This window comes from Hibiscus syriacus, unplaced genomic scaffold (assembly GCF_006381635.1).
Source record: "Hibiscus syriacus cultivar Baekdansim isolate YM2019G1 unplaced genomic scaffold, ASM638163v2 tig00003041_pilon, whole genome shotgun sequence".
In the NCBI taxonomy this organism is placed as follows: domain Eukaryota; kingdom Viridiplantae; phylum Streptophyta; class Magnoliopsida; order Malvales; family Malvaceae; genus Hibiscus; species Hibiscus syriacus.
In genome coordinates, this window is record NW_024061960.1 from 9,509,458 (window position 1) to 9,523,164 (window position 13,707).

The following is a 13,707-nucleotide window of genomic DNA, read 5'->3' on the forward strand; positions in this document are numbered from 1 at the left end:
AATTTTATTTAATATGATTTTAACATAAAAAAAATCATACAAAAAGAAATATGTTTTCTTTAAAAAATTAGGATTTGCAGTTATATCTGTGGGGTATGCGTGTGTTGTAAATTGATTAAAAAATTATAAATGTATATTCATTGGTAATAATTTTAGATTATTAAAAAAAAGCCCATCTAATTAAGATGGGAGCGATAAAAGCACATGTGAATGGGCTAAGTTTGCAGGCCGAATCCGATGCACAAATATGAGTGAAGGGGCACACCTAATCGGGAATAAGGGTTTTAACAAACATTGTTCAAATAACTAGGCCCAAGTATAATTGGGCTTTTGTGATTCTGAACTGAATTTATTTTTATCTCTTTAAAATTTTATAATCTATTTCTAAAATATTATAAATTCATTTATCGTAATATAAAATATTATGTCCTGAATAAATAGAATTGAAAATTACACGTTCACATATTTCATTAGTCTGTCATTCATTGAAAGAACAGTCACCGTGATTCTGTACTTACACCAAAACAGATAATTACTTTAGAAATGGGCATATCTTCCACGCGTCGTCTCCTGAATAATAAGAGCAGAGAAGTAAGAGCAACGAAGATGGCATCCGCCGACCTAAATCCGATGAAGTCCATGCCCATGATTACACTCTACCTCTTCTTCATTTTAACTTCTTCACCTCACTTCTGCGAATCCAAACCCGACCAAGACGACCCGACTCCAACTCCATGGCCGCTTCAGTTCCACTCCATCCTCGTCATGAACTACAGTGGTATTCTCCAAGTGATCGACCTCTGGTATGATTGGCCCAACGGCAGAAACTTCAACATAATTCAGCACCAGCTGGGCAATGTCCTCCACGACCTTGAGTGGAACAATGGGACATCCTTCTTCTACACCCTCGATTCTTCCAGAACTTGCAGCAGTGCCCAGCTCGAGGTTGGGATTTTACGCCCCAACTGGCTCGACGGAGCTACGTACTTGGGTCAGCGGAGCGTTGATGGGTTCCTTTGCAATGTGTGGGAGAAAGTCGATTTCATCACGTATTTCGAGGATGTCCTCAGTAAGAGGCCCGTTCACTGGGTCTTCTACACCGGTAAGTCTGATTAATTTCGACTGAAATTCACTTTTAATCAAATTTATCAGTTGAGGGATTGAATTGAAACTGTAGGGAGGGAGGCGCATGTGATGACATTTGAAGTGGGAGCAGTTCTTGAGGATTCCAAGTGGCAAGCTCCCGTCTACTGCTTCGATAACACCACCAAAACCTCAACTGATTCCGCCACCCAGAGCTTGCTGGATGGTGTTCTCAAAGGTTCTGCTGTGCTATGAATTTTCCTGTCATATTTATTTCACCCCTGCCGTTGTGATGAACTAACTGATGATAATAAATTTGCAGAAGTATTCCTGGTTTCACATTGTTTCCTTTGAAATGAATCATCTTCAATTCATATTTGCTTGCAGTTTTAGATGTAGATTCTTCCTTACACAACTGTCCATGGAAGTAAAATATTTGGGCATTCATGTTGATTCATTTTCATTTATTTGCTTTAAGAAACAACATGGATTTGAGGATTTTACATGAGAAATGGGCGTGCAATCTATTTGAAATATTTAATTTAAATACTTAATGCAGGAAACGTTAATAGTTTGGAAATTTCCTGTACAATTAAACTTATAAATTCATATAAATGATTTGTATGAAGTTTTATTAGGGTAAATTACAAAATCAATAACTAAATTTTAGCCTTTCTCCTATCTTACTCATTAAACTTCAAAAGTTTTTTATTTAATAACCAAATTTTATGCATTAATTTTTTAGTCATTCTGCTGTTAATTATGTAACCGCGTTATAATGTGGGATAATTAATTACTTTTTTAAATCATTAACACACGTGTAAGAAAAAAAGAAAAGAAAAGGGTGAGGGTAAAGTTCAATTACCCAAAGTAAAAAACTTTAAACTGTCGTTGAATTTTCTTCATCTTATGCATAGTGACCGTCATCGTTGTGACGGAGCAGCCTACGCCTATAGCTCCACCAAGGGCAAACCTTCCGATCTTTACATTCATTTCGATACGTCCATGGTCATAGTTGTTATGGTCCTCGTCGATGCTTTTTTCTTGGTCGTCTTCCTCACTGTTTACATTCATCATTGTAACGAAGCTCACGCTATGGCCATAGCCTCCGCCGCCATTGCAGCTTCCTCTTTTCAAAGGTTCCGCCAAAAGGTTTTGATCCAGCGGAGTCGAAAAAAATTCTTACGTTGGCAAGGGAAGTTTAAGCTGCTCTTCAATGGCATCTCAGTGGATACTTGTAATGACGATCGTGAAGGGTGTTGTGGCGTTCAGTTGTGCTTTGTTTCGTCTGCAACGGTAGTCATAAGATCATTCGTCCGTTCCAGTTAGAGAAGGAAACCATAAGTCCATAACTGTTGAAACACCCTTGATGATCGATTGAGCATATGTACATGCTAAGCAACCCATGAATGTCAATAATAGTGTTGTTTTCGTTGATGCCCTGAGTTGTCCCACCATCGCCTATAAAGTGCTTAGCACATGCCACGAACCTTGTCCTTGACAGAATTGAAGAACAGATTAAAGCGGGAATGGAAGGTAGTCCCAAGAATAAAGAGGGAAGTAGAAGGAGAAAGTAACACATACTGCTGGATGTTTTCAGTGACTCCATCGTTTGTTTCGAAGATGGGTCCGATTAAGTCTCTAAAAGGTGGCGGCGCTGGGTCCGATTAAGTTCCTAAAAGGTGACGGCGCTGGTGGCGATGACGGAGGAGATGGGTATAATTCAAAAGGGTTAGAAGTTAGAACAAAGTCTGTTCTCCATTGAAGCAATGAGGCCAGCTTAGTTTTGAAAAGTTCCATTCACAGTTGATATGAGACAAAATTTCAGAATCAAAGGAACCATAAAGTTCACTGATGTAGCTGAGTAAGCTGGTAAATGGATTAAACTAATAAATGGGGTGCAAGGCGAAGAAAGGTGAAGAGGTGGGTGATGATGGAAGAAAGTGTAAAAGTGGTGAATGAGTTATCGGTAGTGGGAATGACGAGTAAGCGATTTTCATAACCGAAATAGTAAAATAATTTGGTTTGGGGATGTGGGATGATACGGTCACCGTAGCTTTGGGGCGGAGGTGGATGGCGTGTCCCAAACCAATTTTTAATTTGCCCCAAATACACATTACCCTTATTTTAGTTTATATGTAAATCCTAGGTGGGTGAAGAAAATATTAAAATAAACCAAGTCATCAAGGTGTGACCAAAAAAACTATTGAGTTACTAAAAAAAATCAACTTACAAAGTTTAGTTATTAAATTAAAAGTTTTTAAAGTTTAGTGAGTAAAATAGGAGAGAGTAAAATTCAATTATTAATTTTATAATTTACCCGTTTTTTATTATTTGTTGATAGATGTTTGTATTTTAAATTTTCAATTTTTTTTATATATATTATTTTATATTTTTTACTGATTTATTTTTATCTTTAAAATTTTATAAATTCTCACCTCTAAATTGTCCGTCCAGCTCAGTTAGTAGAGCGCAAAGCTCTTAACTTTGTGGTCGTGGGATCGAGTCCTATGATGGACAATTCATAATTCTGACTGCCGGAGGTCTTGCACGGAAGCTGCCCTCAACCTGACGTTGAGGGCAGCCTACTATCCTACCTTCCCTTTACCCCATTACATATGGAAATAGGGTCAGCTAATTTTTTATTAAACGTCAAGTTGTTTGTGGTCCTTGACCCAACAAACTGGCACAAACTGTGTGGACTATTTCAACAAACATTTTGAGCTTGAATGTGAAGAAGCTGATACTTCCAAGCTGAACATCTGAGCTTTTCTCGATGGTAAACTCGTAATTTAAGAATCATGTTTCCATATATTTCTGTTACTGCAGACATCAATTTAGTATGATCAGTACCAACTTGGAATGAAAACACGACAACCAACCACCTTGATGAGATCTGTCAATGCTCTCTCTTTATAACATAGGACCCACATCATTAACCCATTATACACATGAAGTGAGGCCATGGTAGGGTCGCTTGAATTATTTGTACAACTTTAGAGCTTCTTTAAAACACATTGGGAGAATGGGCAACCAGCCTCAGCTGGTACCCGTTGAAGAACACAGAAACCTCTGAAAACCCCGTGTAATCAACCGGAAAACGACCTTAGGGAGACGATATGATAAGATAAGCCGATGCAGTTACTGAACACACATGGTATTTATGGTGTAGCAAATGAAGAATTCTAGTACATTGTGATAGATAAAGTCGTGTATTTTTGAAGAATTAGGGTAACATATAAGAAAAAAAAGGCAATTGACATGAATCAGAAACTTGTGGAACTCAGTTTAGAGCATTTGCTTATTCCAAGCCCGAAAAAGAACATAAATTTTAGATCCTTATTTAGTTATCCTCAGCAGGGTTGTTTTGTTTGGTTTCCCTGACCTCAAGTCTGCTCTGTTATGTGCTGAATATAAGAAAATAAAGAAATTGATTATAGAAAGAACTGTAAACAACCAGTAGAAGTAATTGAATTTCGCTTGGTTTATGTTCTGAGATAGCCAAGACAGCTACTTATTATCCGGGTTCATCGTAACCGACTTGACGATACTGTTGATTATACTGGCAACGAAACAACTCAAGCCACCTGCTAGAGCAGCATATGCGGAGCCTTTACTCTTCATTGCATCTGGAGCTTCCTTGTAGAAGAATTTGATTCGGCCATCTACGGAAAACATTTCGGCTATACCAGTCAGGCAGTATTGGATCACAACCAGTATGCACTTAGATCAGGCATGGGAGTTAGGAAACTAAATTTGTAGCCATGCGTTATAGCGTAGCCTCTTCGAAACCTTTCGAAAGCCCAGGCCCAGGCCACCGATAAGATTGAAATAAACAGACCGATGCCTACTCTGTAAAGCTGAGAAGCACCACAGGGATGACCGGTGATGCTTCGTGATATAGGAACGAATACGGAGTAACAGAGACACAGTATGAGAAATATACTGAGGCCAGGAAATAGTGGCATGCATCTTACAGGGAGTTTCAATTTTCCCTTGCGAGTATTCAAGGTATACGTCTGCTGTATCGAGAGTGTTCAAGAATTCTGTTAAGATGGTGTTGAGCATTATCGTGCAAGCCGGTATCGGAATAAGTTCAATGAGTATATTCACTTCCTCTACTTGAGTTACCGTGTAAAGCCTCCAGGGACTCGGATCTCCCCCGGTCTTCCTTCAGTTGGAGAGCTGCCTTGTCCGAGCATATGCAAAACCGAAAAAAGTGAAATTTCGATCTGCCATTGAGAAATGGAACTAGAGTAGCATATACCTGAAATCATCAGTATGAGGTATCTTTCCACTGCCCTCTACAGCAGAATGTCTTCCAGGGAGCTCATAGAGGCCTACTAACTCGCTTTTCGTGAAAGGGACATGTCGTTTCTCAAAGGCGGCAACGAGCACCTGTGCAACTCGGGTCAGGGGGATGCTTCCGGCAACCTATGCCTGTATAAAGGAGTGCCTGCAAAGAATATCATGTGGGACATTCCCCATAGCTATAGTTAATGAACCGAAGGCAGCTCCCCATCCACGTTCTATCTGAATGTAGACTACCAGAGTGAATGCCACAATTGCACCGATAGTAACACAAAGGTAATAGAAGTTGAAAAATCTATCCATGAGGGTTATATAATCTTTACTTCCTTCATCAAACAGATCAACTCCGAAAGCAGTTATATAAAGGACAGTATAGAGATAAAGCATCTGCCATGGTTTCGCAGTCTCGCAACTACCCAAAAGCAGGGACAGTTGATCACATTGATCTTGATCCGGCAAGAAAATCTTCATCGATGCACATAAAGTTACCCCTATCAAACCCTGTAGGAAACAGGGTTGACAAGTGATGAAAATCGCTTAAGCAATGAGTTCAATAAATAGGGAATGTGATATAACATCTCACAGCAAGATAGATGGCGGTAAAAATGGCTATCGTCCAATATCGACATAGATAAGCGTCTGCTAGAAAACCACCAAGGACAGAAGAAGCTTGAGATATCCCCGGGAAATTGTTAACCGCATTCGAAGAACTTGAAAAGGGTCTATGCATAACATAGAACACGAAGGCCACCATGTTAACTGATAAGCCAAAATAAGCCATTCGCTCGGCCATCTCGTTCCCTGGATCGATGGATAATGAGTCAAAAATGCTTTGAACACAAATCACACACGAGTAACATACAATAGTAAGCTAAAGTAGAAGAAGCTATATGCAAATATATATATAGAGAGAGAGACTTTATGTACCAAAAATAAAGAAAGGCGGCAATCCATCCACCAGTTTTAGGAAGATCTGCAATAGGCTTCCCATGGATTTTAACAGGCATTGTTCCCCCAGTATAACCACGACTGAAAGCTGTTCTCCGATAAAAAACATTCCCAGTTTATTCCTGGACTTTCCATCCGGTTCCACACTAGCTGGTGTTAGTCAAAGCAGCACATGGGCTGCAAAATTATTAGCAGTAGGCGGCTGCTTGAAAATAATAATAATAGGGGGCTAAATTTTTTATTATTTTATAATAGAGATAATTACAAAATTGAGTCATTGAGCTTTAGGGTATTTACAAAGATTAGTCTCTAAGTTTCAACTATAAATATCCTAGCTCATTTAGCTTCAAAATCATCCCAAAATCATTTCTTCATTCCAATACTAGAGATTTTTTTGTGATTAGTGAGTGTTTTGTAAACACCTGTAAATTTTCTCTCTTAGTAAACGATCTGCAGCAGTCCGGAGACGTAAGAAAAATTGGCTGAACTCCGTTATCAATTTCGGGTATTATTTTTCCGCTTTTATTTTGTATTCGCACTAATCTAGTTATAAGGAAAATTACTTGTACTCGGTTTATTTTTTCTTAACAACTGGTAATCATAGTTTTTGGTTGTGAATTTTGTCAATTTTTCTGCGAGGTTACTATTCAGTACTATTCACGTGAATAGTGAATTTCGTGAATAGTAAAATTTCGGTAGGCGATACGAGTTTGTCGACGGTGGTGTTCTAATACACGGTGGTTCGCAAGAATTGTCAGAAACGATCCAAAGAAGCCAGATTCGAGTGGGAGCGATGGCTGCAGACGAAGGGAATGTGAAAATTGAAAAGTTCGATGGTGCGGACTTTGGCTTTTGGAATATACAGATTGAAGATTTTCTGTACCAGAAAAATCTATATCAACCTCTTTCAGGAAAGCAACCAGAGGGCATGAATAATGAAGACTGAGCTCTTCTCGACAGACAAGCCTTCGGAGTTATCCGACTGACGTTATCCCGCAATGTTGCTTTCAACATAGCAAAGGAAAATACCACGGCGGGTCTTATGGCGGCTCTCTCCAGTATGTATGAGAAGCCATCAGCCTCAAACAAAGTTCATTTGATGAGGCGATTATTCAATTTGCGGATGACGGAAGGGGCATCGGTGGCACAACACCTAAATGAACTCAACACAATCACAACCCAGTTGAGTTTAGTGAAAATTGGATTCGATGATGAAGTTCGAGCTTTAATTCTCTTATCATCTCTACCAGACAGTTGGAATGCTACTGTTACAACAGTCAGCAGTTCGTCGGGAAACAGCAAATTAAAATTCGACGATGTTCGGGATCTGGTACTGAGCGAAGAAATTCGACGGAGAGAATCGGGTGAAGCATCAACCTCCTCAGCCTTGCACACGGAGTCTAGAGGGAGAACTTCAGAAAGAAATTCAAATTGTGGCAGATCCAAATCCAGACGGGGAAAATCAAGAACAGTAAATAAAGATTTTACCTGTTATAATTGCGGCAAGAAGGGTCACTTCAAAAGAGATTGCCGAGCACCGAAGAAAAATACTGGCGCACAGGAATCTACCAATGTGACAGAGGAGACAGGTGATGCCATGATTCTAAGCGTCAACAGTCCGATTGAATCATGGATCTTGGATTCAGGGGTATCTTTCCACTCCACCCCATGCCAAGAAATCATGGAGAACTATGTCAGTGGTGATTTTGGGAAGGTTCATCTTGCTGATAATGAAACCTTAAAGATCGTCGGAAAAGGAGACATCCGACTAAAGTTGCCAAACCAGACCACCTGGAAGCTGACAGGAGTGAGACATATTCCTGACCTCAAAAGAAATATGATTTCTGTTGGACAGCTTGATGGAGAAGGATATAGCACAACCTTTTCAGGCTGTGAATGGAAGATTACCAAAGGAGCACTCGTCATTGCTCATGGTAAGAAAACTGGTACTCTCTATATAACCTCAAATTTAGAGAATATCATTGCAGTAGCAGATGCTGATGGAAAATCAAACCTATGGCACCAAAGGCTTGGCCATATGAGCGAGAAAGGAATGAAGATACTTCTGTCAAAAGGGGAAGCTGCCGGATCTAAAGAATGTAGATGTCGGATTATGCGAGGATTGCATCTTTGGCAAACAAAAGAAAGTCAGTTTTGCAAAGATTGGCAAGACACCCAAGGCAGAAAGGTTAGAGTTGGTTCATACTGATGTATGTGGACCATCCCCAGTTCCATCTCTTGCAGGCTCACTATATTATGTCACCTTCATCGATGATTCAACAAGGAAGGTGTGGGTTTATTTTCTGAAGAAGAAATTAGAAGTCTTTGATACCTTCAGAAAATGGAAGGCCATGGTGGAAAATGAGACTGATTTGAAAGTCAAGCGGCTGAGGTCTGACAATGGAGGAGAGTACAGAGACAGTAGATTCAGAGATTTCTGCGCAAACAATGGGATCAAGATGGAGACAACAGTTCCCATAACACCGCAGCAGAATGGCGTAGCAGAGCGCATGAACAGAACTCTGAATGAACGTGCCAGAAGCATGAGGATACATGCCGGATTGCCCAAATTTCTATGGGCTGAAGCTATCAACACTGCAGCTTACCTGATCAACCGTGGACCCTCAGTTCCTTTGGATGGCGGAATACCAGAAGAAGCTTGGAGCAAAAAAAGAAATAAACCTTTCACACTTAAGAGTGTTTGGTTGTATTTCTTATGTACACATAGACTCTGCTGAAAGAAGTAAACTTGATGCTAAGTCCAACAAATGTGCCTTTGTTGGTTACGGCGGTGATGAGTTCGGTTACCGGCTTTGAGACTACGAAAATCAAAAGATCATCAGAAGCAGAGACGTCATTTTTAATGAAAATGTGATGTACAAAGATAGGTCAACCGCAGAATCAAGTAATACCGAAGCTGAAACAAAGGAATTTGCTGAGTTCGATGAGATTTTTGGAAATGATGTTCAGATCAGTCCTGAAGCAGTTCAAGAGGAAGAACCAGGCACACCAGAACTGAGACGCTCCCCCAGAATTCCTAAACCAACCCAACGGTATTCTCTTTCTTTACACTACTTGTTGCTGACTGACAATGGTGAACCAGAGTGCTATGATGAAGCAATGCAAGTGGAGGATTCAGTCAAGTGGGAGTCTTCCATGAAAGATGAGATGGACTCGCTTATGTCAAATCAGACATGAGAATTAGCTGAATTACCACCATGCAAGAAAGCGCTCCACAACAAGTAGATTTACAAGATCAAAGAAGAGCACGATGGGAGAAAACGCTGCAAAGCAAGATTGATAATCAAAGGTTTTCAGCAAAAAGAAGGTATTGATTACAATGAAATTTTCTCTCCAGTCGTAAAACTGTCTACAATCAGACTGGTGTTGAAAATTGTAGCTGCAGAGAATTTACATCTTGAGCAGTTAGATGTAAATACATCTTTCCTTCATGGTGATTTGAAGGAAGAAATCTATATGAGGCAGCCAGAAGGCTTCATAGAGGCAGGCAAGAAAAACCTGGTATGCAGGTTGAAGAAGAGCTTGTATGGTTTAAAACAAGCTCCCAGACAGTGGTACAAGAAGTTCGATAGCTTCATGGGTAGCAGTGGTTTTACCAGATGCCAAGCAATCATTGTTGCTACATCAAGCGGTTCGACAACAGCTTCATTATTTTATTGTTGTACGTTGATGACATGCTCGTTGCAGGCTCAGACATGCAAGAGATTATACACTTGAAGCAAAAATTGTCGAAGCAGTTTGCTATGAAGGATCTGGGCGCTGCAAAGCAGATTCTTGGGATGAGGATCAAGAGAGACACAAAGTCGGGGACTTTGATGTTATCACAGGCTGAGTACATCAACAAAGTACTCTCCAGGTTCAACATGCAAGATGCTAAACCAGTAAGTACACCTTTAGGTGTTCATTTCAGACTCTCCAAAGACCAATCACCAAAGACGGAGGAAGAACGTGCACACATGGTGAAGGTGCCGTATGCCTCAGCAATTGGAAGTCTGATGTATGCCATGGTTTGTACCTGACCAGATATTGCTCATACAGTGGGAGTTGTTAGCAGATATATGAATAATCCGGGCAAGGTACACTGGGAAGCAGTCAAATGGATCCTTAGATATCTGCGGGGTACCACAGACAAAACACTTTGTTTCAAAGGTGGAGATACAATACTGACAGGCTATGTAGATGCTGACATCAGAAGGAGCACTACAGGGTATGTCTATACTCTAGGAGGAACTGCAGTGAGTTGGGTTTCTCAACTACATAGGATAGTTGCTCTCTCCACAACTGAAGCAGAATATGTCGCTGTTATGGAAGCCAGCAAGGAGATGGTTTGGCTCCAAAGTTTCTTGGAAGAGTTAGGCAAGAAACAAAAAAACAATATCTTGTATTGCGACAGTCAAAGTGCTATCCATCTAGCAAAGAATCCGTCTTTTCATTCCAGGACGAAGCACATACAATTGCGATATCATTTTATCCGGTCTCTTCTGGAAGATGGGATTTTGAAACTTGAAAAGATCAGTGGAGCTCAAAATCCAACAGACATGTTAACAAAGACGGTGACTACGGACAAACTAAAGTTGTGTTCAGCTTCAGTTGACATGCTAGAATAAAAGACCAGAAATACTGCTGCATTGATCGAGGTGTGAAGACAGATTGAAATAAGTCTTCAAGTGGGAGATTGTTGGTCAAAGCAGCACATGGGCTGCAAAATTATTAGCAGCCGGCGGCTGCTTGAAAATAATAATAATAGGGGGCTAAAATTTTTTTTATTTTGTAATAGGGATAATTACAAAATTGAGTCATTGAACTTTAGGGTATTTACAAAGTTTAGTCCATAAGTTTCAACTATAAATACCCTAACTCATTTAGCTTCAAAATCATCCAAAAACATTTATTCCTTCCAATACTAGAGAGTTTTTTTGAGTAGAGTGTTTTGTAAACACCTGTAAATTTTCACTCTTAGTAAACGATCTGCAGCAGTCCAGAGACGTAAGCAAAATTGGCTGAACTCCGTTATCAATTTCGGGTATTATTTTTCCGCTTTTATTTCGCATTAGCACTAATATGATTATAAGGAAAATTACTTATACTCGGTTTATTTTTTCTTAACAGCTGGTGTCTCAAGGTCATCTTCCGGCGACTTGATTTATCTGCTATCCATATCTTTCCTGAAAATAAATTTAGAACATGCTAGAGAAGAAATCTAAGCAGGTAAAAGTGGGAACCTTGTGTTATAATCATTGAGTTTAGAACTAGAAGATTTCAAATCTGACGGATAGAACCGAACATTCCGATTAATGTCGAAAAAAACATGTGAAATGGATGGTATCTTTTAGTTCTACCATCGATCACTTTAATTGAATGACTGAAACACAGCTGGTTTACACATACCTCTCCATCACTGAGATTGGAGAGTCCAACTGTCTACGAGGACCTATCAGAACAAATGGAATTAAAAAATTAGAAGCCAATGGATAGATAGATGGTGCTAGCTGGGAGGTGGCATTAATGGCGGCTACAAACGTAAGATTTGCTCTTAACGTCGACTCCACGTTTTGATTTACCAATATGAAAATGGTGGCCTTTATAGCTTGGCCTAAAAACTCTACCTATCTACACCTGCTACTGCTTTAGCACCATTGGTGATACGAAAATGGTGGATTTTAAGTTTGATTAAAATGGAAGTGCGAAATGTGGGTGCCAAACAAATCAATGTCGACCAAGGCTTTTATGTATGAAGATATGATACTTTTGGCTTCCGTTCTTTAAGGTTCTTGTCAATGTCTTGTTTTATGATATCATTGTTAATTGTCTTGTTTCGAAAAGGCGAAACATATTAGAATTCAACACTCAACATGTATAGGCTTTAACTGAAACATAGTTAATTGTTTTATTCGGATATTATTATTGTTAATATCTAACAACGGGGTCGTTATCCGGAGGGAGCCCTAGTTTTATTTTGGTCGCTTCTCTTTTTTTCCTCTATTCTTGTCTGTCGGCGGCGACATCAACTTTGATATTAATTGTCGATTATCTATATTTTTCATTTTCATTTTATTTTTTATATTGTATCATTATTTTTTCAGTTTGTATTGATTATGCTTTTATGATACATTTGTTTCTATCTTTATGTAACGTTTTCTTTTATCTTTTGTCACGTTTCCGGTTGTTTGACCGTTGTTTTCGTTTATTTCTTTTTAGGGTTGGATTTGACATTGCCACGACTGAGCAAGATAGCACTTAGTTGTTATCATGTTGATTTTTCCTGCTTTAGACTCTCATATTAGATATGCGATTTGCGTTCGTAGATAGTTTTCTCACGTTGTTCGACTCTGATTTGTGATTTTTTTGTGGTCTTTTAATAGATTGATCTCATTTTTGTGGTTTGATCTCATTTTGTGGTTCGTTTGCCGAAGTAGTCATATTTATTTGTATCTATCTTTTGCTCGATTTTTTTGTTAGTTTTTGACATTTTCCTTGTACGGTCATTATGTGATTTTAAGTGGTTAATTTATGTGTTAATGGTTATAGAATAATATCATAATTAGATGTTTAGTTTATGATTATAGTTGTAATATTTCATTGTAATTTTGGATTTTTTTCTTTTTAATAAAAATTAATAGCTTCTACAAAAAAAAATATCTAACAACACGTTAACACTGTAATTTAAAATTTTGACATTGTAATTTAAAATTTCTAATTTCATTAACTAGGTTAGTAAAAAATTATTAAAACATTTTAATTATTCAAATGTTTTAAAAATATTAAAAATATAAAATTGAAAAATTCTAATAAAATCCATTATTTAATAAAATTAAATTTCTCTTAAATGGAGGGTTAAAGTATATATATTAAGGGTTTTTAAGTAATCAAAATGCAAATAATATATCTTAGGATGTAAATAGAGCATTTAATGAATTGTTCGTATAACGTTCGTTTATTAAATTAAATAAAAAAAGTATGAATAAAATTTGTAAGTTCATTTAATAAATAAACGAACACAAATAAAAATGTATTTTGTTTGTTTATGTTCACAAATAAATTCGTTTATTGACTTGTTTATAAGTTTGTTTACTCATTTATAAACTCGTTAATCTGGTTCTCAATTTCCTTTTAATTTATTACATTTTAAATATTGATGAAAGTAGAGATTAAATTGAATATAGAGTGAATTTTGGAGTTCAAACTATGAACATAATAAGCTTAAGAACTACTAGTAGTGTAATTTCACCAAATTTCTTTGGCTCACAAATAAAGGGGTAAAAAGAGAATGTTTTGTCGAGGGATTCGATTCATATAAATAAACACGTTCACGAAAATTAAACATATACAAACGCTAAATGAATA

The 13,707-nt window shown here is 38.1% G+C and overlaps 1 protein-coding gene and 1 pseudogene across 1 annotated transcript; one reads left to right on the forward strand and one right to left on the reverse strand.

Annotated features, from left to right (window-relative positions):
* Positions 1-542: 542 nt before the first annotated feature.
* On the forward strand, positions 543-1,422 carry LOC120167251 (uncharacterized protein At4g14100-like). Its single transcript, XM_039176325.1, has 2 exons — positions 543-1,102; positions 1,178-1,422. The coding sequence occupies exons 1-2, from the start codon at positions 544-546 to the stop codon at positions 1,336-1,338; spliced, it is 720 nt and encodes a 239-aa protein (XP_039032256.1). The 5' UTR covers position 543; the 3' UTR covers positions 1,339-1,422.
* Positions 1,423-4,362: 2,940 nt separating this feature from the next.
* On the reverse strand, positions 4,363-5,901 carry LOC120173981 (annotated as a pseudogene).
* Between the last annotated feature and the right edge of the window lie 7,806 nt (positions 5,902-13,707).

What these genes read in the sequence shown, in the direction of transcription:
- LOC120167251 (XM_039176325.1), top strand. Translation starts at nt 544, where the DNA reads ATGGGCATATCTTCCACGCGTCGTCTCCTGAATAATAAGAGCAGAGAA. An exon ending in TCACTGGGTCTTCTACACCG is followed by an intron (nt 1,103 to 1,177) that starts GTAAGTCTGATT and finishes TTGAAACTGTAG; the next exon opens with GGAGGGAGGCGCATGTGATG.